We start from the raw sequence: 26249 nt of genomic DNA, 5'->3' as shown, positions 1-26249 counted from the left end.
GTAAAATAATATAATTACAAGTGTGAAGTGTAAACATTTATATAATTATTAGTGGGGAGAGGTTATAGATTGCAATGATTTTGATTCCACAACACAAATTAAAGGCAAGAAACTTTGTCGACAATTAAAAAAAAAAAAAAAAAAAAAAAAAAAGGAAGAAGAAGATTCAAAGGGGGGGAGAGATGAGTCAAGGACAAGTCAACTACCAATAAAGTCTTCGTCTTCTTCTTCTTCTTCATTGTCATGTGCTACACTGTTCGTCATTCCTCTAATCTCTATCCTTCTGATCTCTGACCTTGTGTGTGTTTATCTGCTACTCTGTTTCAACGATTTTGATCTCACAACCAGTTAACATGAACAGAGGCAGCTTCATCCCTAATCCCATCTCTCTCCCTCCTCCTGAACAGTCCATCTCCAAATTCTTGTAAACTCTCTCTCTTTCTCTCTCTTTGGATTCTTTATTTTATTAGGGCAATTATCTGCTAATGTTTATTCAGATCCTGCCCTTTTGAATTTTAGATTTCTTGTTAAGATTCTAAACTTTACATCAAATTTGGTGAATCAGAAGAGTTCACTGTTCTCTGTTTTTAAGGATTTGTTGTTCACACCATTAAGTGATTCCTACAGTGTTCCACTAGACTATAGTGATTGTTATTCTGACATTGTAAAAATTAAATAGAACACAAAGTGGAACATTTAAGGATGGAGACCTTAGAGTGAACAAAGATGGAATCCAGATCGTGTCTCAGTCTGAACCTGGAGCTGTAAGTTTTGTTCTTTGATGCTTCTTGAAGTTTGAGATCTCACTCTCCTCTCTTATGTTTTTTTTGTTTTGCTACATACAGCCACCTCCTATTGAGCCATTAGACAACCAACTGAGTTTGGGAGATCTAGAAGTGATCAAAGTCATTGGCAAAGGAAACAGTGGTAATGTCCAGTTGGTTAAACACAAACTCACTCAACAGTTTTTCGCTCTCAAGGTCCGGTTCCATTCCATATTCCATTATGTTTTGGTGTTTACATGTTGTATCCATCTCTTCTTCTCTCAAGATTCATAATTATGTTTTCAGGTCATTCAAGTGAACACAGAAGAATCAACATGTAAAGCGATTTCTCAGGAGCTTAGGATAAACTTGAGCTCTCAATGTCCATATCTAGTCTCATGTTATCAGTCTTTCTACCATAACGGTCTCGTTTCAATCATATTGGAGTTCATGGATGGTGGATCCCTTGCTGACTTGTTAAAGAAAGTCGAAAAAGTTCCTGAAAACATGCTCGCTGCCATCTGCAAGCGAGTACTCTACGCTAAATCTTTAAACATCGTTTCTATTTTTTTATATCTTCTGTAAGAAAAGCACATAACTAAAGCTCCTTCTTCTCTACTATATATTACGCAGGTGCTACATGGTCTTTGCTATATTCACCATGACAGGCGAATCATTCATCGAGACTTAAAGCCTTCAAACTTGCTAATCAATCATAGAGGTGAAGTCAAGATCACAGACTTTGGTGTCAGCAAGATCTTGACGAGCACGAGCAGTCTAGCTAATTCTTTTGTGGGCACATACCATTATATGTCTGTAAGTCTTCTCCATTCACCTCATAACACTCAGTAATAGGCACATTACTCAGTTTCGAGACTTAAGAAGTTTTATATGAACTATACGGTATTACCATGTTTTGCAGCCAGAGAGAATCAACGGAAGTGGAAGTTTGTACAGTAGCAAGAGCGATATATGGAGCTTAGGACTGGTTTTACTCGAATGTGCAACGGGTAAATTCCCGTATACTCCTCCAGAAAACAAGAAGGTATGGAGTAGCGTGTACGAGCTCGTGGACGCCATTGTTGAAACTGCACCTCCTAGTGCACCTTCCCATCTGTTTTCTCCAGAGTTTTGCTCCTTCATCTCGCAATGGTGAGACCACAAATAATTTTTCAAACCGTTTCATCTCATTCTTGTTTTTTTTCTGTAACAAGTAGGCCATTTGAAATGATGCTTTTAACATGTGTAGTATACAGAAAGATCCAAGAGACAGAAAATCTGCAAGGGAGCTTCTGGTGCGTAATCTTACAAAGACTCTTGTGTGTCTTTCTTCTACTAATATACCACTTTTAACGACTTGTGTATTGTTGCAATTTTTCTGGTGAATAGGAACACAAGTTCGTGAATATGTTTGAAGATGCAAATCTCTCCGCTTACTTTACCAACGCAGGATCTTTGATTCCCCCACTTGCTAACTAGAAGAACCGAGTTTGAGCAAATCTTTTTTTACCACCAAGTTCTAGTTCATATCCACTAGAATAGATCTCATGAAAGACAAAATCTACGACATGTTTTGACTTTATAAAAGACTAATCTACAAACTTCAATTTGTGTGTTTAGACAGTAATATATCTTTCAATTTTCGTAAAAATACTACATCTTATTGAATGTTGTAACCATATTACAATTAGCCCTGGAGGAAAAATACAAGGGGCTGTTTTAGAACGTCAAGACAATGAGCTTTAACACATTAAGCTACATTATCTCATAAAGCTTGTTAGTTAAAAAAAATAATAATTTAACAACAATAAGCACAAATTAATAGTAAATATTTTTTGAGAGACCCATATTCATTTTTAAAAAATTAAGAAAAAGGACCCTCTCTGCCTCAGTTCAAGGGTTTGCTCTTGAGTTTCCTCTGAGGCTTCAAATCAACCACCACCACACTTATGTTGTCTTTGCTTCCTCTCTGTATCGCCAGCTTCGACAAATACTCAGCAGCAGACATCGCCGCGGGATCTTTCCCTTCCTTTCTCCGCTCATCCGCGAGCAACGACGCATCCCCAGCCACCGCATTTTTCTTGTGCCACAAGAGAATCCGCTTCCTCGCCATCTCACACGCTTCCTCATCCGTTATTACATCCCAAACCCCGTCACTCGCAAGAATCAGACAGTCATCTTCTTTAACTCTCTTCACAGCCGTCACTTCCGGATCAGGAATGATGGACGGTTTCAAGTATCTATCGCCTGTTGCAAATGTCACAATGTTTGTAAGCAAAAAAAAAGGTTTCTATTTCAAGAAAGCTTTAGGGTGAAGAAACATAAAAGAAAGCTTACCAATTGATCTTGACATGGCGAGAACACCAAAAACACGAGCTCCGTTCCACTGGATCACTTTCCCTCCCGCGGCTTCAATCCTCGCCGCTTCATCTTCTCTATCCGGCTACACACATAACAATACAACTCCCAAACTAAACATCTTGAGCACAACACAACAGAATCTAACTATAGATCTTGAGTCTCTATAAGCTTACTTTGTGGTCAACGGATAAAGGAAGCGCAGTTTTGCCACGGCAAAGAACGGCTCTGGAGTCACCGCAGTTAGCAACAAAGATATGAGTCGGGAAAACAACAGAGACCACAGACGTTGACCCAACCGTCTCCGGGGCAACAGACTCAATCTCAGAGTCAACTCTCAAGAAAGAATTGAAAAGAGCTCTCTTCCACTTCTCCAGCCACGTATCAACATCACAGAGCATAGGTTTCTCCTTAGCTACCTCCTCCGCTAAAGCCAAATGCATCCTCTCTCTACAATAGTTCGCTACCTAACAACACCAATAACCAAAATCAAGACTCTTTTACAAAATTAACAAAAACCCAAATCGAAAGATCGCATCTTTTTTATTACCTGAGAACCACCATGACCGTCGTAAACACCAAAGAAATGAGCAGTTGACTGAGGATTAAAACGACCACCATCAAGTAACGAATCAGAGCTCTGAAGGAACCTAGGAATGGTGGAGACAGCATCTTCCATCTCAGGTCTTCGTCCACAGATCGAAGTCACACCGTATAAAGGAATACTCTTGAATTCAAACAGACTCCTACTCTCTGTTCTGCTAATCATCATCTTTTTCTCCCTCTGAACATCTGAGCCGTTGTTGTTGTCGGAGGAGATTGGATCAACGACGACTATATCAGCAGCTGCTGATTCCTTCATGTTTAGATTAGGAGAATTGATCCGAGAAATCAAAACTTTCCTAGATTCAGAACCGTGAGACGCGGAAACAGAGCATGAGGTTAGATCTCCTCCGTTCTCGGAGCCTCCTTGAGTTGAGTATTGTTGTTGGTTGCTGCTGATGCAGTAACCTCTACCCAACCTGATCCCTGTGAAATCCATCTGGGTTTCGGAGAATGGTCTGAAAGGTCCAGCGATCGATGATGATACTTCTTCCATTATTGAAAAATTTAGGTAAAGGTTTGATCTTTTTGTGTGTGGTGATCTATTAAGAGATAAGCTCCAATGGAACAAAACTGAAGATGAAGGTATAGTTAGGAAGACAAGAAACACATGACTCTTATGAAAAAAGGGAAAGCAAAGACAACAAGCGCATGAAGATTTTTCCCGGGAAAATCACAACACATTAGAGAGAAAAGGGAGGAGTTGAATTTTGTTGTGTTAAGGAAGGGGGGGTATCCTGGATTGTGGGTAATTCATTACAACCTCTTAAATGATGATTTTTTGTAACCTCCTCGATCGATCTCTATCGCTCTCTCTCTCTCTGCAATTAATTCCCAACTATAACGAGATATCTAGATTCATCTATCTATGACTATTAGAAGATTACATACACCTAAAAAGTTGAATAAAAAGAAAAACTTGGTTTGTGTTCTTCTTCTTCTTCTTTCAGATTTAAAAGACAAAGGAAAGAGGAAAAATAATGAGGGGGGGGTAGGCTAAAATGCTTAATGCAACAATTGCTTCGAATCTACTATTTATGTATGTACGTACACTTATATATAATATAAAGGAGCTATTCTTTTTATTTTATTTATTTATTTTGTTGGTTTATACTAGTATAGTTTTTTGTAATAAGGGGAGATGTTTCGTTCTTGAAATTATAAAAAATCTATTAAAATGATAAAAAGACACATGCTTCGTTTTTCCATTTCTGTTTCTTTTCCTTTTTGTTTTGTCAAAACAAAATAAAATATGTTTTTGCTTTTTTTAACTTTAGTTAGGTCATCAGTTTTAATTGATTTTTTTATAATATTTTTCATAAGGTGACTTTCATTAAATGACGTGTCGTGGTCGGAGTTTTAAATCTTGTCATATTTTTAATCTTCTTCACAAATAGAAGTTTTTTAAATACACATCAAAGCATTATTCGTAGCTTCTAATCATTAGACTAATAAAAAACATACAAACATTAAATAAAAATTTTAAAATTTTATGTCATTTTCAGTCTAAGAACAATTCTTAATCCATACAAAGAGATAAGAAAGAAGTGAGCGTTTTATATTCTCAAACAATTGAAGACCACCGGTAAAATATCTGAATAATAATAATTTAAAGAGAATCCTCTTATTATTCGTCTAATAATTTAAAAATTATTGATTTTGAAAACTGCTTTTGGTCAAACTTAAAACCAAAACCATTGTTTGTAATCTGTTTAGCATAGGAAACCAAAACCATTTTATACAGTAGTATTCTATTCATCAAATTATATGTGGGACAAAACAAACCTAAATTTTTTGTATCATATTTTTTTTGTTTTTAATCTATACAATATATATATATATATATATAGCCATAGAACTGCAATATCTGAAAAATTGGTCTTTGTAGTTTCAGACAAAAAAAAAAAAAAAGATTAGTCGTTCAAATATATATAAATAATTATGTTAATAATCATATAAACTTTTCCAAAATATAATATTGTTTTCTCTCAATTTTGTCATACAAGAAAAAGAGATTCAAAGGTCATGGAAGTCCATTAATTGGACCAAACTAATATATACTCTATATTTTATTTAACCAGAGAAAATAATAGAAAACATAATTTACGTGTTGTCGCGATATAAATTAGAAAGCAAAAAAAAAAAGAAAAAAACATGATTCCTACTATTGTAATTTATATGGACAGATTAATGGACATAAATAATGCAACGACCCAAAAAGAAAGAACATGAATAATCTAAACAGGGACCCACGTTTTTACCAGCCAAAAAAAACCGGTGGATGAGCGACACGTACACCGGAGAAAAAGTCCGATTTTGGGAACCAGAGAGGGTGACGTGTACGGTTTAAGATGTGTTAGTTGGGGTTGGGGTGGCCGAAGATGAAGAAGAACAAATTTTTTTGTTTTGATAAATAATAGAAAAGGTTCATTGCACTGACAAAGACAGCAACCTCTTTTTTAAAAAAAAATTATTTTCTTCTTCGTCCTCATTAAATTCCGTAAATATCTTGTCTTTAAACTCTTTTTTTTTTTTTCTTCTTTCTTTCTTAAATCAGTATAATATCTCAAAGATGGATTCTGCAACAGACAGATAAGAAAGAAAGAAGTATATATTCAAAGTTTCCATATGTTTTGAGATGCCACTTGTGCTGTACTCTTTGGACAATGTGTGTCATGATATTATTGTTATTCAAATAGGGAAATGTGTGAAAGTGGGCTTTAGATGATGATGATGATGTACAACAGACAAAATACCCCTCAAGACACCTACCTCAAATACAATGAACCAATCATCTACTATTTTTACAAGTTATTACAACATGCAAAGTTAAAGTTAATACATTGATGTCTATATGTGTTCAGCTTTCCTTGCGATTGAGGGCAAAGTGGTTAAGGGGCATAGTAGGGTTGTTCAACTTGTAACCACAAAAAAACGAATCAATTATGAGAAAACCATTTTTTGGAGTGGTTATTGTGGATTTTACCATTTTTTGAATAGTTTGTGGATTTTACCACTTTTAAGGTTACAAAAATTTGATTAAACATGTGTTTTATTTGTTATGTTTGGGTTTAGTCGGGTTCTATTTGTTTTTAGGGTTTAGTATTTGGTATTAAGTACATATTGTATTTTAAAAAAAACTGAAAATACTTATTTTTTTTCTTTTCAAAAGTGGTAAAATCCATAAATTTTTCGAAAAATGGTATATCCAAAATATTTTTTTAAAAAGTGGTATTTTTAACAAGTATCCCCAAAAAAGCAGAACTAAATGAACGGTACCTATATTATTATTTCCCCATTAAATAAGGTGTAAAGTGGTATATGATTACATCCATTCAAGTTCTCGATGCCTCCCATTTTTGGTGAAACATACTACTTGATGAGTTCTTTCTCATATGCAACATACAACACTCTCTTGTTTCCCTTCTTTATTTTGATCAACTCTTCAGTTTTTTTGTTTTATTTTCCATATTTTATGAGCCAACAATCTCATTACACCATCACAACGTAAATGAACCTTCATAGTCATAGTGAGGACTTTTATCAATGTCTTAGATCTATTTGGAATTGTTGACCAATATAAACCTGTTAGAAGACTATGAGGGCCAACCTGTTATCGGGCCTTGAACGTTTCCAGGAAAGGATTAAGCAAAGGTTCAAATAGACTCATGGTTTCTTGGACCAAGTCACTTCAGAGTTCAGAATTATTACCGTTGACTTGACTTTATGAGTCAACTAACAAAACCTCATCTTCTCTATGAGCAGATCGGTCACCATGAGAAGCTAATAATTGAACTATTAGATTAGACAAAGTAAAGAAACAGCAAGACATCATCGAAATGGATTTCATCTCATCCCTACTAGTGGGTTTAGTTCAGGGGTTGTGTGAATCTATGAATATGGCAGAGAGAAGAGGAGTTAAGATTGATCTTAGACAAGCCATCACTGAACTCGAAACAGCCATCGGTGATTTGAAGGCCATACGTGATGATCTGAATTTACGGATCCAACAGGACGATCTTGAGGGACGAAGCTGCTCAAATCGTGCCAGAGAGTGGCTTAGTGTGGTGCAAGAAACGGAGACTAAAACAGCCTCAATTTTAGCGAGGTTTAGACGTCGGGAACAGCCGACGAATATGCAACGGAGATGCCTCGGTTGTGCTGACTACAAACTGTGCAAGAAGGTTTCTGCGACACTGAAGTCCATCGGTGAGTTGAGACAACGCTCCAAAGATATAGAAACAGATGGCGGGTCAATTCAAGTGACTTTTAGGGAGATACCGATCAAGTGCGTGGTCGGGATTACCACGATGATAGAACAGGTTTTGGATTTACTCAGTGAAGAAGAAGAAAGAGGAATCATAGGGGTTTATGGACCCGGTGGGGTTGGGAAGACAACTTTAATGCAGAGCATTAACAACGAGCTGGTCACAAAAGGCCATCAGTATGATCTTCTGATATGGGTTACAATGTCCAGGGAATTCGGCGAGTGCACAATTCAGCAAGCTGTTGGAGCGCAAATAGGTTTATCTTGGGGGGAGAAGGAGACCGGGGAACAAAGAGCTTTGAAGATACACAGAGCTTTGAAACAGAAACGGTTCTTGTTGCTGCTCGATGATGCCTGGGAAGAGATAGACTTGCAGAAAACCGGAGTTCCTCGACCTGACAGGGAAAACAAATGCAAGGTTATCTTCACAACACGGTCTTTGGCATTATGCAACATTATGGGTGCGGATTGCAAGTTGAGAGTGGACTTTCTGGAGAAGCAATACGCGTGGGAGCTCTTCTGTGATAAACTTGGGAGAAAAGATATCTTGGAGTCACCGTCGATTCGCCGGCACGCTGAGATTATAGTGAGTAAATGTGGAGGATTGCCACTCGCATTGATCACTTTAGGAGGAGCCATGGCTCACAGAGAGACCGAAGAAGAGTGGATCCACGCTAGTGAAGTTCTGACTAGATTTCCAGCAGAAATGAAGGGTATGAACTATGTATTTGCCCTTTTAAAATTCAGCTACGACAATCTCGAGAGTGATCTGCTCCGGTCTTGTTTCTTGTACTGCGCTTTATTCCCAGAAGAACATTCTATAGAGATCGAACAGCTTGTTGAGTACTGGGTCGGAGAAGGGTTTCTCACCAGTTCCCGTGGCGTTAATACCATTTACAAGGGATATTTTCTGATTGGGGATCTGAAAGCGGCGTGTTTGTTGGAAACAGGGGATGAGAAAACACAGGTGAAGATGCATAATGTGGTCAGAAGCTTTGCACTGTGGATGGCATCTGAACAGGGGACTTATAAGGAGCTGATCTTAGTAGAGCCTAGCATGGGACTAACTGATGCCCCTAAAGCAGAAAACTGGCAACAAGCGTTGGTGATTTCACTGTTAGATAACAGAATCCAAACCTTGCCTGAAAAACCTGTATGCCCGAATCTGACAACACTGATGCTCCAACAGAACAGCTTTATGAAGAAGATTCCAACAGACTTTTTCAGGCATATGCCTTTTCTCAGGGTGTTGGACTTGTCTTTCACAAGTATCACTGAGATTCCGTTGTCTATTAAAAATTTGGTGGAGTTGTATCATCTGTCTATGTCAGGAACAAAGATAAGTGTATTGCCCCAAGAGCTTGGGAATCTTAGAAAGCTGAAGCATCTGGACCTACAAAGAACTCAGTTTCTCCAGACGATCCCACGAGATGCCATATGTTGGTTGAGCAAGCTCGAGGTTCTGAACTTGTATTACAGTTACGCTGGTTGGGAACTGCAGAGCTTTGGAGAAGATGTAGTAGAAGAACTTGGGTTTGCGGACTTGGAATGCTTGGAGAATCTAACCACACTCGGTATCACTGTTCTCTCACTGGAGACCCTGAAAACTCTCTATGAGGTTGGCGCCTTGCATAATTGCATACAGCATCTGCATGTTGAAGAGTGCAATGGTCTCCTTTACCTCAATCTCCCATCACTTGCTAACCATGGTAGGAGCTTGAGAAGACTTAGCATAAAAAGTTGCCATGACTTGGAGTACCTGGTCACACCCACAGATGTCGAAAATGATTGGCTTCCAAGTCTAGAGGTTCTGACGTTAAACAGCCTCCAAAAATTAAGCAGAGTGTGGGGAAATTCTGTAAGCAAAGAGTGTCTGCGGAATATCCGTTGCATTAACATTTCACACTGCCACAAGCTGAAGAACGTCTCATGGGTTTCGCAGCTCCCAAAGCTAGAGGTGATTGACCTGTTAGACTGCAGAGAGCTAGAGGAATTGATAAGTGAACACGAGAGTCCATCTGTTGACGATCCAGCATCATTTCCAGCCCTGAAGACTTTGACATTTAGGGATCTCCCAGAAGTAAGAAGCATCCTTCCATCTCAATTGTCTTTCCAGAAACTAGAAACTTTAGTCATCACAAATTGCCCCAAAGTGAAGAAACTGCCATTTCAGGAGACGGTCCAAATGAACTTGCCAACAGTTTACTGTTATGAGAAATGGTGGGATGCACTAGAAAACGATCAACCAAATAAAGAGCTTTACTGCTTGCCGCGCTTCGTTCCAAATTGATATGAGAGCTATGAGTCCTCTCTAAATTATGGACATAAAGACAAATAAATATCAATTATTATGCGAGAGAAATGTTAAGTTAAGAGTTTGAGAAGACTTGACCAACATGCCAGCTGAATGGCTTTTCCACTGCTGCCTGTAACATGTAGCTTTAGAAACAAAACAGAGCAGAATAAAGCTTAAGAGAGATCATGGAGAATACAAAAGCAAAACCATAAAAAACAGATGAAATGGCATAAGAATGACAAGAAACCTGAGAACTGTTTCTATTAAATTTGCAGAAATCTCAAATTCTACGTTGCCAAAACATTAGATAAGCATCAGTATCTCATGAGACTTGGGGAAAGGGTTTAGAGGAAATAAGAGAGGTAACAACTGTTGACATTAGATATGAAAAACAAAAACCCAAAACTCCAACTTGCTGATTCTAATTGAACATGAAAACAATATGCGAGCTCATAAGAGTACCAGACCAAGTTCCGATGGCTTTAAGGCGTTTCTTAAACGGTAGTTGTAGAGATAATAGTGAAGCTGCCCATCTCCTGGACCAAACTTCAATTCTTTTAGGAAACTCTCATTGTGCATGACATCCAATGCATTGAATACATCAAAACCCTTTTGTTTGGCGATTATTAGAGCATCATTCATCAGCTGAGTAAAAGTGGTCCGGGTGGCCACATTGTAGTAAGAATATGCAGCTTTCAGTGTTGTATAATTGGGGTTGCCGAGAATTGTTGAAGGAAGAGTGTAGAAGCTGCAGAAGTCAGTAACATCATGGGTTTCCGGGCTCTCTACAAGATAACTGTCCACAACATCCTCTCTTGGGAGAAGCCAGTGCTCAACATCATTCTCATCAAAGTCAGTCGCAACGAGAAACTGACTAAGATAATTCCTGAGCAACCGTGTTACAGCAGGGACATCACAGGGTTCCATTTTCCTGAATCCAGGAGTAACTGGCACATCTGGTAACTTGTACAGTTTAATGGTTCTGCTCATTGTCATTCTTGGACCAAGCCTTGAAAATCCGACATCAATGAGCTTCTTAGGGTTCAAAGTCCTGTGCCAATATTGGCAGGTAGCAACTGGTGTCGGAAGTACAACCCCTGCAGTATAAGCTGCTTGCCAAATATTCTCCAAATGAACCCTCCTCGTAATCTCCTTAATCATAACAGGTGCAAGTCTCTTAGACCTAAGCTTCTTGTGAACGCATAAGAAATTAATCTCCGCCATTTTCACAACATCGTCACGCACCCTGATCCTAGCTGGCACACCGCTGATGAAAGCAACAAGCTTCTTCGAAGTTTTGGCACGGACTCCAATATGCCAGCTCTGATAATAACCAGGTGGACGAAGAGCCCAAGTCAGAAACTCCTTCAAATAATTGAACCTGAACATATTCTCGTCATCCTCAACATAGTTGTTCTTAAGAAGGTTGTAAACTTCTGAGGAAATGTAATCAGACTTCATGTCACATGTGGTCCATTCATAAGCAGCAGGGAGGTTGTAAGGCTCCTGCTTGACCTCAGACAACGGAGTTGCAGGCTCAATAGGACCTTCAGGTAGACTCGTGTCACCGATATCTTTGAACTGCCCAACAGGTTGAGTCTCCCAGAACTTGTGCGTTTTTTCCACCGACATGGAGTCTTGGAATCGTCTGACTATAGTTTCCAGTGAAGTATCTTCCACAGCTAATGCGTTTGCTTCAGCATTTTGATCAGCTTCTTGTTCTTTCATAAATTTCGGAGGTGAATTGTCGTCTCCCATTTCCTAGCATTAACAGTAAGTAGTAATGAAACTATGAGAGAAGAAATCAAAAACCAAATCATCAGTGCATTTTGTCAAATCTACCACCTAGCTACAACCATAGCTAAATCGGAATCGATTTGAAGCTCAAACCACAAACACCAGAGATCGATTGAGCATTCTAACTATGGATTCGTTATTCCCATATGAAAATAAAGGCAAGCGAATTCGTAAAAAACAAAACATCGGTGATCAAAATAGATCTCACGGATAATGACGATGAAGACGGCAGCGTAAAACTCACCGATGATTTTGTCGAATAGGAACTCCAATTACGGGAATCGTCACCTTAGGGCTCCAGTGAGTAAGCTCCTCAAGGAGGAGAAGCCGAAGACGAAGACTGTGTGACGGATGAATTGAGCTGAACCGTATCGGATGAATTGAGCTGAACCGTATCGGATGAAATTGCAAAACCAGCCTTGAAAATATTGCATTTCTTCATCTTTATATTTAATTATTGCGTTTAAACCCCAATATTTATATATATTTAATATAGTCCCCCTACCAATTTGATATCGTAGTGAAGAAGAGTGTAGAGTAGACTACTGCGTTTCAAGTGGATCAATCAAACTGTATTCAAATTTTCGTAGTGTCTGTCATGGATAGAAAAAGGAAAAAGAAAAAGAATGGTCATTGACCAAGTAGAGTACAAATTATTGTATCTCAGTGGGGGTGGTGTTCGTCGGAGACTTGAAGATTATCTATGCCTTTAATGGCTGATTCGTAGTGTCTTCTTGTGGATGAAGAAGACCTCTTCGCAATCTCCACCGGAGAGTTCCTTGGAATCGCACCACGGCTGACGTCACCTGCACGGCTTCTCTGAAACTCCTCGCTTCCCGGGAAATTGTCCCGGCTGCTACTTACCGCTGCTACTCTCCTCGATGATCCTGCTGACTGTGTAAACAACGAGGAGCTCGGCATCTACATCCAAAAAAACGAATTTGAGCAAAGTTGAATACTTTTCGCCACAAAAGTCACATCTTCTTCCAACTCATATCCACAAATGCAAAGCAATTCATACCATGGAGTCTCTAGCACTTGAGGAAGTCGGTTGGTTTGAAAGATTCGCAGAGTTGTCAAGAGCGCCTGAAACTCTCCGTCGAGAGGATTCCATATGCGGTCTCCCTTCTTCCTCGCCTTGGATAACACAATGAACAACAAATCAATAAGGTGGATACTATATCTTCTGTTAGAGGATTGAGAATTACTTTTGAGTGAAAAGTGCACATCTGGGAACTTTACCTGTGTATCTATCCATGTTAGAAATGCCCGGAGGCAAGGCGGCGCTAGTTCCAACCGCCGGATTCTGCAGCAGATGAGACTCTGATCAGAAAATGCACATCCAAAAGTGATAGAGTAACCAAGAAGCTTAAATTATACTTACGATGGAACGAGATGGGGGTGCGGTTAGCTGTGACTGTTGATACTTCAAGATGGTCCAGTCAAACACGTAATCAAATTGAAACCCTGCAACAGAGAAATGAAATCCTCTTAGGAAATGAAATTGTGGACTGGCTCGTTCAGAGGGAAGAAAAATCTCAAACCTTCACGTATAAAGAGATCTCGAAATATCCTTTTGAGATAAGCGTAATCTGGTTTGTCATCAAAACGAAGTGACCGACAGTAGTGGAAATAGGATGCAAATTCAGACGGGTAACCACGACATAATGCCTGCAAGGCGCGATCATATAAGAATCATCTTAAGGGGAAACACAAATGAGAGTCAAAAGCAGCATACTTGTGAAAAAAGGAATTACCTCAATGGATGTAGAAACTTTCTTTTCGCTAATCCTCTCATACTTTTGTTTTTTGGTTCCAGCTTTCAGCCCTTGCCATGGAAGACTAAAAGACCAAGATATTCAACACGTCATCACAATGAAGGTGTCAGGGGTCAAAAATGAAGCTAGGCAATGTAGCATAAACTCACCTTCCTTTGAGGAAGTACATAAGGATGTAACCAAGAGACTCAAGATCATCTCTTCTACTTTGTTCTTTAGGGTTCACAATGCAGAAAACAAATAACAGCAGATGAGTATCAAACCTTGATACCAAAACACATTAGGAGAGCAACTAGAACACATAGATATGAAGCAGGTCTTGCCGAGCTTACCAATTCCCAAGTGAGTGTTCATACTAGCATATCTCGCAGTTCCTGTCAGGTTCTTATTTTCCCTGCAAATGGGAAACATATGAAAATTTAAGAGCATTCAAAGGAAAGAACATTCAAAAGCTAATACAAGGATATCGCCTCACCTGTATGGAATGTGCTGATGCGTTGTACTATCCCTGTACTTCTTAGCAAGACCAAAGTCGATAATGTATACCTTCGAGAATGAATAAACGTAATCAATCCAACGATGTCTCCAGAAGTAAAATGAGACCAGAAGGATATAGTTACAACATAAGATGATAAACCTGGTTGGCACGCCTTCCAAGGCCCATGAGGAAATTGTCTGGTTTGAGATCTCGGTGAAGGAAAGATTTTGAATGGAACAACTCAACACGGTTGATCTTAACACAAAAAAAACCAAAGGAAGAAAAGAAGTCAGTTTTTACTGAAAGGTAAACGAGCAAATGAAAGAAAGGAGTCACATAAAGAAGACAAAGAGGTTGTACTACCATTTGATCTGCAAGCATGAGGACCGACTTCAATGAAAGTTTCCTGCTACAGAAATTGAACAAATCTTCAAGACTCGGTCCTAGTAAGTCCATCACCAAAACATTGTAGTCCCCTTCCACACCAAACCATTTCACATTCGGAACACCAGCTACCAAAGTAGAAATGCAAAAGAAAGGTCATAAGAAACAGAACAAGAATCACAGACCCATTATCAGAAATAAAGATTTATTAGAAGATAAGAATCATTACTTCCTCCTTGTAGAATCCTGTATAACTTGGATTCATATAGCAGCTGTGGATGCTTTGTCTTCACACTTTCCTGGAAAATAGAAAAAAAAAACAAAGAGATTCAATCCTCAGCTATCAACATACTGAACATGATCAAACAAAACAGGTGGTGACAAACTCAGAAACAAGAACTCACAAGCTTGATAGCCACTTCTTCATTGGTATGAATATTAGTACCTGTACAAAAATCACAGGTTAACAACAATGTTAAAGAGAGGAGCACCACCAATACGAATTTGTGAATACCAAACAAGAAAAAGAGAGAAAATTGGGAGAGTGACGAACCGAGATAGATCTCTCCAAAGGAGCCACTACCAATCTTCCGGCCAAGGCGAAACTTGTTTCCAACACGAGGCTCCATCAATTAATAACCACGAACCCAAAAAGGAAACCCTAATTAGAATCTCAACCCAGACGCAGATTCAATAAGACGGGAGAAGACGACCCATCAGAACAAGAATCAGCAATCCATAAAACAAACCCAGAAGATCACACCAACAATGAGATTACTGATTCAAAAAAATCGAATTTTTTCTCCCACGAATACAAATCAAAACCCAATCATCATCTTCCTCGTCCCCTCGATCTGGTGAAAAGACTCCATTTTTAAGAAAGGAATGGTGTGTTTCTCCCTCCAATGCTCCTCTCTCTTCTCTGTCTCTCTCTCTCCTCTCAAGAATGAATTGAATACGAAGATAAAAAGAAGAGCTTTCGATTCGATGGACACAAAACGATGAGGATGTTTTTCTTAAAGTTTGAGTCTTTTTTTTTTTTTTCTCCTCTTTCCTAATTCCCTTGCAGTTGCGGGTAATCATCATATGTTAATTTTTTTTGCTTTATTCACCTCCTCTGGATCATTCTGGTTTTGCTCGGTTTGGTTTTCTAATCTTTGGTTACTAATCGGTTAACCAAACCCCTCAGCTATATACTGTGACCTCGAACTGAATTAACAACTAAACCTAGGACCGGTTTTAGAAAATTTCAGATTTACTTTGGAATTTAAGCATGCACGCTTACAACTGTATGAGAGTATTGTTTCCTTGCTTATTTTAATGGTAGAAAGAAAAAAAAAAGTTTTATTTGATATGAAAAAGATGTCACTTACCACTTTTTACCAGGGGTGGTGTGTTTGCTACGCGTGACGTAAAAGCTATAAACTGTTTCTTCTACTAAGTCGGAGCTTTTTCTTTCTCTTTTGCTGTTGCTTTTTAGTAGGGTGAATTAAGATTTACAGTTTTCTGATTAGTTGTCTCATGTTTTTTGTTTCTGGTAGTGGTAAGTTAGGTACATACATAGAGTTCGTTTTTATTCGTTTGAACTCGGGGTGAGTTTACGCAGCATACAGTACAAATACAACATACAAGAGAGAATCCATTTTTAAATGGGCCTTGGTGAAGTTAGTAGACCCAATCAAAAAAAAACCTAAATTTTTTGCTGTCGCCGATTAAAATATTTGTTTGAACAACATTGTTGGTTTGGAATATTTTGAAAACCATTGTTGCTTTTGCAATGGGAGTTTTTCTTTTAAGAATCTAAAAATCATACATTCTCTTTTATTAGTATCTAAAAGATATAAATTTGATATATATGTTGCTAAAAAAAAAAAAAAAATCTGATACTATATATTGAGAACTGAAAAAAATACTAGTAGTAATAATTAAATAAAAATGGCAGTTACACTAGGTTTACTAATTTGGTGCGAGAGGCCTCTTGGTGTTGGTCTTGGGAAGTAAAAGAAAGAGAGAGAGGGAGAGATTTAAGGGTTACGAGTTAAGGTTTAAAAGAGAGAGTCGCCTCCCAAAAACCCTTTCGTCTCTCTCTCTCTCTCTCTCTTTTTCTTATCTCTCACTTTCAAAAACCTTTTCGTCTCCAAATCTTCAAAAACAATGAGCAACGACAAAGACAACAAATTCAGCGTCGCCAATCTTACTGCTGGTTCGTTTAATTTCTCCCCCATACTCTTTCTGCACTTCTTTTGCCAGAGCTGCTTAAACCCTAATTCCTCTCTGTTTTCACCACTTTCTTCGTCGTGTGGTTCTAACTTCTAACTGACTCTTTATTTGATTTTTTTTCTGTTTCAGCTCTTCAAGGCGAGGATAGAGCTGGCCTTGTGAACGCTCTTAAGGTTAGTTTTTTTTTCTCTTCTTCTACAAAAAAAAAAAAACCCGTCCTTTAGACTTGCTATTGAATAAGTTACCTTTACTCAAGAGTGTCTATTTAGAGTCTGTATCTGTTGTATATGTAATGATAACTTATGGGTTCTGTAAAGATTGGTTTTTTTTAGTTGTTTGTTTATAAATATGTTAATTTTACAGAACAAGCTGCAGAATCTGGCTAGTCAGCGTTCTGATGTGCTCGAGAATCTCACTCCTAATGTAAGAAAGCGTGTTGATGCCTTGAGGGATATTCAGGTTAGCGAAATTTCTTTCACATTTATTTTTCTCAAGCTATGTGAGCTATTTGATGGAGTTTTTGTTTTGGTTTCAAAAGTAAAGTGTTGCGTTTTTGATTACTACTGATGACTTGTTTTCACGCAGAGCCAACATGATGAACTAGAAGCAAAGTTCCGTGAGGAGAGAGCTATTCTTGAAGCTAAATATGAAACATTGTATCAGCCTTTGTATACCAAGGTATTTATATCTGTTGAATGCACAAACCATCTAACTAAACCAAAGCAATGAAAATCAATGGGAGTCTGTTTATACTCTTGTTGCTTATGTTTACTTATCGTTAGTTATATTTGTATCTAAAACTCATGAATTCTACTTTGCATCTTGTAATGGCACAGCGTTATGAGATTGTGAATGGAACTGTTGAAGTTGAACTGGCTCCAGAAGATACGAAGGTGGAGCAAGGAGAGGAAAAAACTGCAGAAGGTATCTTCATGAACACAATTGTCTTCTTTGTTTGTTTGTTTTATTATCATTTTGGTTTGTTTTAACATGTTTCAATGTATTCCATCCAGAGAAAGGAGTTCCAAGTTTCTGGCTGACTGCCCTGAAAAATAATGAAGTTACTTCTGAGGAGGTTAGCCTATATGCAGTTTTGGTGTTCATTTTATAAACACTCCCAGTCATAACAATGGAAAATTGAGTATAGCTTAATGTCCTACATGTCAGGTCACAGAGCGTGATGAAGGGGCTCTCAACTATCTTAAAGATATTAAGTGGTGCAAGATTGAAGAACCTAAAGGGTTCAAACTTGAGTTTGTATTCGACTCCAATCCGTACTTTAAAAACACCGTTTTGACAAAGTCTTATCATATGATTGATGAAGATGAGCCACTACTTGAGAAGGCTATAGGGTAACTGCTTATGCTCTCCTGCAAATATTGTGTACTACATTCTGCTTTACTGACTGCACTGAGCTGTAGACAATATCTTTACTTATATTGATTTCTTTCTTTTTTTCCCTTCATTTCAGGACAGAAATTGATTGGTATCCTGGAAAGTGCCTGACTCAGAAGATTCTTAAGAAGAAGCCTAAGAAAGGTTCAAAGAATGCCAAACCAATCATCAAAACCGAAGATTGCGCAAGCTTCTTTAACTTCTTCACTCCTCCACAAGTTCCAGATGAAGATGAAGAAATCGACGAGGAAAGAGTAAGATAACGATTTTTAAAAAGATCTGTCATCTTTTAAGTTTACGTATTTAGTAATGCCTCCCATTCTTTTATGCAGGCTGAGGACCTTCAAAATCTGATGGAACAAGATTATGACATTGGGTTCGTCCTTTTCTTAACATACTTCTTATTATGTTGGGTTCTGAGTTTGCTTTTGAGTCATGGGTCTACTTTATCAGCTGCAAATAGTATGATCCCTTTATTGATATTCTGATCACAAGTAGTTCTTGCTTCCTGCAGATCTACAATCCGGGAAAAAATTATCCCTCGTGCTGTCTCATGGTTTACTGGTGAGGCTGTGGAAGCAGATGACTTTGAATTAGATGATGACGAAGAAGATGACATTGATGAGGATGAGGATGATGAAGAGGATGAGGAAGACGAAGATGATGATGAAGATGAGGAGGATGATGATGAGGATGAGGAAGAAAGCAAGACCAAAAAGAAGGTATACAGTGTGCCCCAAGTACTTTGTTTCCTTTGTTTTTTAAAATTTACCTGCCAGTTTCGTTTTTACTAATCAATTGAATTCGCTTAAATGTTTTATGCAGCCATCAATCGGAAACAAGGTATGTAACCGACATTTTCAATCTAAAAAGTTTTTATTTGATTGAGACCCCAAAGTTCCTGCCGAATAATCAAACACTCGAGCAATCCTTGAAAGTCGTAAACTATCAAGAAACACAAGAAATGTCAGGCTGAGCATGGTCATGAAACTCTAGAATATATATAGGAAATGTAGGCTCTAGAAGTCCATGAATCATATAGATTGCTGGACGTAACCAAGCAAGCATGAATATGAATTAGCTAGTTATGCATGACTCTGACAACGACACACTAATGACATAGCAGAGACTAGACAAGCTCTTGGATCACTTTATTCATTTTCATTCATATTGTAGTTGTGTCTATGTCTGTGACAAATGTGATAATCGTTTGCTTTTTCTTTGTTTGGACTGCAGAAGGGAGGGAGATCTCAGATAGTTGGTGAGGGTCAACAAGGTGAGAGGCCACCTGAATGCAAGCAACAGTAATCTCTACGCTCTACCAAACACACACACAAAAAAAGAACGTGTGAAAATCTATGATATATGTGGGTCATTCTCTGTTCATGGAGGATGAGGATTGAGAAAAAAGTTTTGGGTTTATAGTGAAATTCGTCTCCTTATTTGATGATGCTCAAAGGAGTTTTGATTATTTTTTTTCTTTTGGTGTTTATTTTCTTGGAAGCACTTAAATTTATGAAATGAATCACCCCTTTCTTAGTCTCTGCCTTGACTACTTCATTGTTCTGTTCGAAAGGGACATAATGTTTGATACGTTTTTTTTTTACGTAATATGAAGTTGAATTTGTAGAAGCAAGCAATTTTTATGCTTTCTGGATGATGTGCCGGGTCTGAATTCGTCTAGTATCGTAGTGTTTAAAAACTCCTTCCGTATAAAAGATAAAAGGTTTAGTTGATGATAGTTTAGATTTTATGTAGGTGAATGACTCATCTTTGTTGACGAAAGAGAGGTTTCTTAACTTTTAGTTTTTGGGTCAATCAACCAAACAGTCTGGTATAAACTATCAACTAACCAAGTTTGTTGTATTGAGTAGTAGTGGGAACGATAATTATTCGTTTGTTTACTGGCTATGATTTTTCAATGTTAACCATTTTGTTATGTAAAGCTAAATTATAAGAACATTGGACTATGACCAATTTTAGTCAAAAGTCTAAATCTGTCAAAATCAGTATGATGAATAAGTTTGAAAAATGAAATGCCTCCGCCAAATCAAATACTAATCGTGTCATTAATGTAGTATTAAATATGTTTTCTGACTTGTCCATTCCGATTCAGCTTTTATATATTATCTGTGGAAAATTTGGTAGTCAAGAAATGAGAATCAGATGTTGCTTTTTTTTTTAAACGAATGAAAGTGTAGAGAAATTGGGCAAAAAAGACAAACTCGAACAGTCACTGTTTTGGTAAATTGGAAACATGCAAAGAGAGATAGAAACCTATTTCTCTCTTTATAAAACCTTTCCAGTTTCGTAGAAACTTACACCAAAGGTGCTCTCTAGTCTCGACACAGACCATTGATGATAAGTTCTTTGTTTTTTTAAAAAAGAGTGTTTTTGTCTTTGTTTCTTGAAATTCCAACACTTGTCTCCGACTCTGTTTTTTTGTTTCACTTGTCTCCGACTCTGTTTTTGTCTCTGTTGCTTCCGACTCTGTTTTTTCTTTTTTTTTTTGTGATGATGGCCACCACCAACACCGTTAGATTCTCTGATTCATACGAGATAAGCAACACAAGCGGCAACAGCAGCTTCTTCGCAGCCGAGTCATCTATCGATTACCCTTCGGAAGTCCTAACATCATCGGAGGTAACAGCTCTTCAGCTTCTCTCCAACTGTCTCGAGTCTGTTTTCGACTCTCCGGAGACTTTTTACACTGACGCTAAACTCGTTCTCTCCGGCGGCCGGGAAGTTTCTTTCCACCGTTGTATTCTTTCCGCGAGAGTTCCCGTCTTCAAAAGCGCTTTAGCCACCGCAGCTGCCGCCAAGAACCAAAGATCCACGGCCGTCACTAAGATCGAGCTTAAGGAGATCGCCAGGGACTACGAAGTCGGCTTTGACTCCGTGATGGCTGTCTTGGCTTACGTCTACAGCGGTAGAGTGAGACCGCCGCCGAGAGGAGCTTCTGATTGCGTCGATGACGATTGCTACCACGTGGCTTGCCGGCCGGTGGTTGATTTCATGGTGGAGATTCTCTATTTGGCTTTCGTTTTCCAGATTCCTGAGCTAATGACTCTGTATGAGGTAAAACACACAAACTAAACCATAGCATCAAGAAAAAGAAAAAATTGTGTGACAATTCTTAAGGCTTCTCTATTTGCATTTTTTCAGAGACAATTCTTGGATATTGTAGACAAGATTGTCGTAGAAGACATATTGGTTATATTAAAGCTTGATACTCTATGTGGTAAAGCATACAAGAAGCTTCTAGATAGATGCATAAAGATTATAGCAAAGTCTGATATGGAATTTGTTAGTCTTGACAAGTATTTGCCGCAACATATTGTCAAGCAAATCACTTACATACGTAAAGAGTTTTTTTTAGAGCCACCTGAACTTAAAAAACATGTCAAGAATATATACAAGGCACTTGACTCAGATGACGTTGAGCTTGTCAAGATGCTTTTGACAGAAGGATACACTAATCTTGATGAGTCGTATGCTCTTCATTTTGCTGTCGCGCATTGCGATGTGAAGACTGCGTATGATCTCATCAACTTAGAGCTTGCGGATGTTAACCATAGAAATCCAAGAGGGTACACTGTTCTTCACGTTGCTGCGATACGGAAGGAGCCGAAGCTGATAGTGTCTTTATTGACAAAAGGAGCAAATGCGTTGGATACAACGTTAGATGGTAGAACTGCTCTAGTGATTGCGAAACGGCTCACTAAAGCGGATGATTACAATACTACTACAGAGCAAGGTAAGCCTTCTTTGAAAGGTGGATTATGTATAGAGGTACTTGAACATGCACAAAAGCTAGAATATCAGTTGCCTAGAGAAGCTTCACCTTCTCTTCCAGTGACTCCCGAGGAACTAAAGATGAGGTTGCTCTATTATGAGAATCGAGGTACTTTTTCTTCCTTCACTTCAAAATCAAGTGCCGGTTGAGTTGGCTAACGCTATGTCCTTTTGTAGTTGCATTGGCTAAAATTCTCTTTCCAGTGGAAGCCGTAATAGTAATGGATATCGTCAAATTGGACGAAACATGCGAGTTTACAGCTTCTAGTCTCGAGCCTGCAGATCCAAAGCAGACATCACTGGACCTAAACATGGCACCGTTCATAATCCAAGAGAAGCATTTGAGTAGACTAAGAGCACTTTGTGACACCGGTATGGATTGATTCTTACATGTAACATGTCTCATCTCTTTTCTTACGAATAAAGAAATCTAATGATGTTTTTTTTTAGTGGACCTAGGGAAACGCTACTTCCCACGCTGTTCGCTCGATCACTTTATGGACACCGAGGACTTAAATTATCTCGCTAGTGTAGAAGAAGACACTCCTGAGAAACGGTTACAGAAGAAGCAAAGGTACATGGAACTACAAGAGACTTTGATGAAGACCTTCAGTGAGGGCAAGGAGGAATTTGGAAAGTCTTCTACATCCAAACCAACATCTGCGATGAGGTCTAATAGTAAACTCTCTCATCGGCGCCTTAGAGTGGACAGACGAGATTTTGTGAAACAACCTTGCCGGAACGGGAGTTCGGGAATGAAAAATCATGTCACATTTCACTCCTCCAACTCCAACTAAAAATCTGATGTCTCATATGTTTTGAAACAGGCTAAGAGTTTTGGCCACCCCTATGTAATTGTTGTATACGTACCACATGTATATTATTTGTTACCATCTCTCTCTCTCTCTCATCTGTGTGTAAGTATAGTTTTTTTCTTCACTTTGCATCCTTTGTATCATAGTTTTGTTCTTCACTTTTTGCATCATGTGAATTCTAGCTCCAACTCCAAGTGCGTTTCATACAAATATTGTAATTCTGTAACAAGAACAAACGCACTTGTTCTTTGGACTTTGGATTCAGTTTACTCAAGAGATTGTTTTTTAGTGTGATACATTATATTCTAATAAATAACCATTTTATTCATACACGTGTTTAAAAATCTATACCCAAACTCCTGTAGTTATTTATCGAGGTTTGTCATTACATCATGATCATAGCATTGGCACCAGTCCTCTGTTTCCACCACAAAATCGAACAAGACAAATGATGAGACGATGGGTGCCTCGTCGAAAGCAGAAAAAACACTCTAACTCACGCAGAGGCTCTCAGACTATGTGAAACTCACGTGACTATTATAAAACTCTCTTTCACAACACGTGAACCGTGGATCATTCTTCAAAACTATGGACAGTGACAAAACCCGTTAGGTTCTAGGGCTGTAACTACCGACATACGAATTCAAAGTACGACTGATTTTGAATCTTAGAGATAGTGACTTGAAATGGCCACTTGTCACTTTGCTATTTGACACTAAATTATAGGGGTTAACAGTACTCCTCTCACATTGGAATGAAGTTTCAACACACAAAAAGACAATGGTAGGGAACCGGTGCCCAGAGTATCTTCCCCATCTAATGTGTCGGGCTTTACGAACCATCATTTTTGTAAATTAGATTGCCCACCTATCTAATTCACATACACTAAAATGTCATGAATGATATAGTATTTGTCTTGAAGCTATGATTACCTCAGAAAAAGACATTCATATATATAGTGTGTTTATAAAATCGGTACATAAAACTTAACGGAATAGTATATTTTCACATATCCATGTAACAAAATACACATAATTGTGCTGCTTATAAACTAGTGAATATGTGCATCAGCGCGTACGTTCATCAAACTAGAAAGTGAAAATAGAATAAAAATAGGCACGTCAACCGACACATATTGCCTTATTGGTCATTGGATTGAAAGAAAATTTATTACCAAATACCACTTTTCTTTTCTTTTTTGACCTCTCCAAATACCACATTTGATTATTCAAGACTAAAACTGTATATAACCTCAATTTGGTGAACTAGAGGTCTATATAGAAATATAACATAATAGTGGACAAAATTATGCATGTTGTACTGATAACATAGCACACATGTGTAAAAGAAGTCCAAAACATGTTACAAACTCATTTTCTTTCTTAGGGCATCTTTATAGGGAGATCAGTTTAGGGTGTTCTTAGAGTATAAATATTGTGAAAATAATGTAAGATCAGTAGTTAAGAACTTTTGTTAAGAAGTTAGTTATTGGGAGAACATATTTAAGATCTTAATATTTAATAACATAATATTCTTATAGAAATTTAAGAATGTTTAATAAATACATAGATTAATGTTTAATTTAAAATTTAACAATGTTTAATACTATGTAATAATATAATAGTAAAGCTTAAATACTTGATAAACCGAAACAAAAAATCATAAAACTCTCTAATCCCCTCCCAATGGTTACTGCAAAACTACTGATAAAGAATCATCTGAACTATGATCAATGATGAATCTAACAGAAAGAAGATTAAGCAACAGGAGGAAAGCTGCTGGATGCTGGGGAGGCATGAAACCCGATGGAGGTACCGCCATAGATTTCAATTGTTGCTCTATCTTCTCCTTATCTAGTATAGCTACTTTATCCGTCTTCGGTGTCCTGCCAGGCTCCAAAACAGAGCTCAGGGTTAGGCAAAGCTTTGAACATACCTATCATTTAGCTTTTCTCTTTCAATCTAAGCAAACACTACAAATCACATCCCAAACACAAAATTTAGAGAACAATTCACAGAGAAAAGAACAAATGAGCTTGTTTGTAACCTGCAGATTTTCCAAAGACCTGCAGTTTTTTCAGAAACTATCTACTCTCTAGCCTTGATGGTTCACAAATCTGAAAACACACACATCTAAACCCTTAAAGATAGCAATTAGATCACCAGAATCATGAGTTATCTGCAATTCTTTATATGATCCTCGACCAAATAATTCCAATGACTAATCAAGCTTCACAGATACATCAAGATTCATAAGCTAAAGCAAGTCACATTCCAAAGTTTCATGATTTTCACCCTTCACAGAACACAACCTCTACCAATCAGAGAACTAGTCTAGATTCATGACGCCATTGGAGCTTTAATCGAGATTATTATAAGTTACAGCAAAAAGACCAAATTTTTCGAAACTAAACACACCAAGATTCATGTAGAAACGAATCAAAGTCTCGGGGGACAATACCTTGAGATCATTGCGAGAGAGATCCAAGGAAACCAAACCAACGATCTTCCCTAAAGCATCAGGAATAAGCTTAAGCTGACGATCAGAAAGATCAATCCTTTCAACGACTCCACCATCTTCAGCTCCCTTAATCACAGCTAAAACCTCTTCATTCACTTCATCCCCACCGTTCAACGACTCATCAACAGCCAAACCATAACCCCTACAAAGCTCCTCCTCCAAATCCCTCAAGAGCTTCTCGTATCCCTCGTGAATTTCCTCCAACTTAACAACCGTAGCGTAAACCTCTTCTTCCTTAGCCGCATCCTCCGGAGACAACGAATCGTTGAGATCCGCCGTCGGTGGATCAATTCAATGATAACCCAGAAACCGTAGCATAAACCTCCTCATTCAACGATAACCCAGAAAAAAAAATCAATTCGCCATCGGAAGGAGACGAGTCACGATTACCTGAACCAGAGTCGCCGTTGAGATCCGCCGTCGGTGGAGGTGATGAGTAACGGTTCGAACAGTCGGAGGTCACCAAAAGTTAAATCATTCTCCTCCATTTGCAACTGAATTTTGGGATAAATTTCTTCCAAATTCACAAGGAGTTTGTCACGATATCGAACAAAATGAGAAATGAAAAGTTTTCTCCGTTACAAAAATTGTTTTCAATGAGACAATGCCACGTCGCATAAGAACAACACAAAAAAACAGTTTTCAAATAAGATCATTTTCTATGATCTAAGCCCACTTTTTAATTTTTTCCAAATAAAAAAAGTCCAAGAACACCCTATCAGATATACTGATAAAGATGGCCTTAAAGTCCACTGCATTTTTTTCGTAATTACCTCAAA

General features: G+C 38.1%; 7 protein-coding genes and 1 pseudogene across 12 annotated transcripts; 4 read left to right on the top strand and 4 right to left on the bottom strand.

Annotated features, from left to right (window-relative positions):
- Positions 1-53: 53 nt before the first annotated feature.
- On the top strand, positions 54-2415 carry LOC104730805 (mitogen-activated protein kinase kinase 1). 3 transcript variants are annotated; one of them, XM_010450027.3, is made up of 8 exons: positions 54-424; positions 680-764; positions 846-980; positions 1071-1295; positions 1398-1580; positions 1687-1916; positions 2014-2059; positions 2154-2415. In XM_010450027.3, the coding sequence occupies exons 1-8, from the start codon at positions 354-356 to the stop codon at positions 2241-2243; spliced, it is 1065 nt and encodes a 354-aa protein (XP_010448329.1). In that variant the 5' UTR covers positions 54-353; the 3' UTR covers positions 2244-2415. The 3 variants fall into 3 exon arrangements, 2 of the variants coding, with proteins under 2 accessions (XP_010448329.1, XP_087335155.1); XR_015574880.1 differs by having other exon boundaries at positions 72-424; positions 1071-1291; XM_087479029.1 differs by lacking the exon at positions 680-764 and having other exon boundaries at positions 96-424.
- On the bottom strand, positions 2404-4962 carry LOC104730804 (protein phosphatase 2C 56). The gene is made up of 4 exons (XM_010450026.3): positions 3673-4962; positions 3299-3589; positions 3102-3207; positions 2404-3011 (listed from the first exon to the last, which is right to left on the bottom strand). The coding sequence occupies exons 1-4, from the start codon at positions 4219-4221 to the stop codon at positions 2653-2655; spliced, it is 1305 nt and encodes a 434-aa protein (XP_010448328.2). The 5' UTR covers positions 4222-4962; the 3' UTR covers positions 2404-2652.
- Positions 4963-7564: 2602 nt separating this feature from the next.
- On the top strand, positions 7565-10411 carry LOC104733290 (disease resistance protein RPS2 pseudogene; annotated as a pseudogene). The gene has a single exon (XR_015574374.1). The product of XR_015574374.1 is annotated as a disease resistance protein RPS2 pseudogene (transcript).
- Positions 10412-10524: 113 nt separating this feature from the next.
- LOC104730803 (glycylpeptide N-tetradecanoyltransferase 1) lies at positions 10525-12537 on the bottom strand. Its single transcript, XM_010450025.3, has 2 exons — positions 12330-12537; positions 10525-12049 (listed from the first exon to the last, which is right to left on the bottom strand). Exon 2 carries the CDS (start codon positions 12044-12046, stop codon positions 10739-10741), a length of 1308 nt encoding a protein of 435 aa, XP_010448327.1. The 5' UTR covers positions 12047-12049; positions 12330-12537; the 3' UTR covers positions 10525-10738.
- A 105-nt stretch (positions 12538-12642) lies between these two features.
- On the bottom strand, positions 12643-15831 carry LOC104730802 (casein kinase 1-like protein 1). Of its 2 annotated transcripts, XM_010450023.3 has the most exons (14): positions 15279-15831; positions 15130-15170; positions 14955-15024; positions 14705-14853; positions 14501-14596; positions 14339-14409; positions 14196-14257; positions 14013-14076; positions 13843-13927; positions 13630-13756; positions 13470-13552; positions 13328-13391; positions 13107-13222; positions 12643-13006 (listed from the first exon to the last, which is right to left on the bottom strand). In XM_010450023.3, exons 1-14 carry the CDS (start codon positions 15352-15354, stop codon positions 12749-12751), a joined length of 1362 nt encoding a protein of 453 aa, XP_010448325.2. In that variant the 5' UTR covers positions 15355-15831; the 3' UTR covers positions 12643-12748. The 2 variants fall into 2 exon arrangements, with proteins under 2 accessions (XP_010448325.2, XP_087334301.1); XM_087478175.1 differs by having other exon boundaries at positions 15130-15496.
- An 880-nt stretch (positions 15832-16711) lies between these two features.
- Positions 16712-19882, top strand: LOC104730801 (nucleosome assembly protein 1;1). Of its 2 annotated transcripts, XM_010450022.3 has the most exons (12): positions 16736-16928; positions 17075-17118; positions 17309-17404; positions 17531-17623; positions 17782-17869; positions 17959-18020; positions 18113-18297; positions 18417-18594; positions 18673-18716; positions 18855-19062; positions 19166-19183; positions 19577-19882. In XM_010450022.3, exons 1-12 carry the CDS (start codon positions 16880-16882, stop codon positions 19646-19648), a joined length of 1137 nt encoding a protein of 378 aa, XP_010448324.1. In that variant the 5' UTR covers positions 16736-16879; the 3' UTR covers positions 19649-19882. The 2 variants fall into 2 exon arrangements, with proteins under 2 accessions (XP_087335547.1, XP_010448324.1); XM_087479421.1 differs by lacking the exon at positions 19166-19183 and having other exon boundaries at positions 16712-16928; positions 18855-19080.
- A 615-nt stretch (positions 19883-20497) lies between these two features.
- Positions 20498-23110, top strand: LOC104730800 (regulatory protein NPR2). Its single transcript, XM_010450020.2, has 4 exons — positions 20498-21418; positions 21506-22244; positions 22313-22507; positions 22586-23110. The coding sequence occupies exons 1-4, from the start codon at positions 20855-20857 to the stop codon at positions 22930-22932; spliced, it is 1845 nt and encodes a 614-aa protein (XP_010448322.1). The 5' UTR covers positions 20498-20854; the 3' UTR covers positions 22933-23110.
- Positions 23111-24466: 1356 nt separating this feature from the next.
- Positions 24467-25958, bottom strand: LOC147930260 (uncharacterized). The gene is made up of 3 exons (XM_087476783.1): positions 25861-25958; positions 25411-25762; positions 24467-24843 (listed from the first exon to the last, which is right to left on the bottom strand). The coding sequence occupies exons 1-3, from the start codon at positions 25956-25958 to the stop codon at positions 24640-24642; spliced, it is 654 nt and encodes a 217-aa protein (XP_087332909.1). The 3' UTR covers positions 24467-24639.
- Positions 25959-26249: the final 291 nt, after the last annotated feature.

This window comes from Camelina sativa, chromosome 12 (genome assembly GCF_030686135.1).
Source record: "Camelina sativa cultivar CO46 ecotype springtype chromosome 12, ASM3068613v1".
NCBI classification, from domain to species: domain Eukaryota; kingdom Viridiplantae; phylum Streptophyta; class Magnoliopsida; order Brassicales; family Brassicaceae; genus Camelina; species Camelina sativa.
This window is presented reverse-complemented; position numbering and strand designations above follow the sequence as displayed.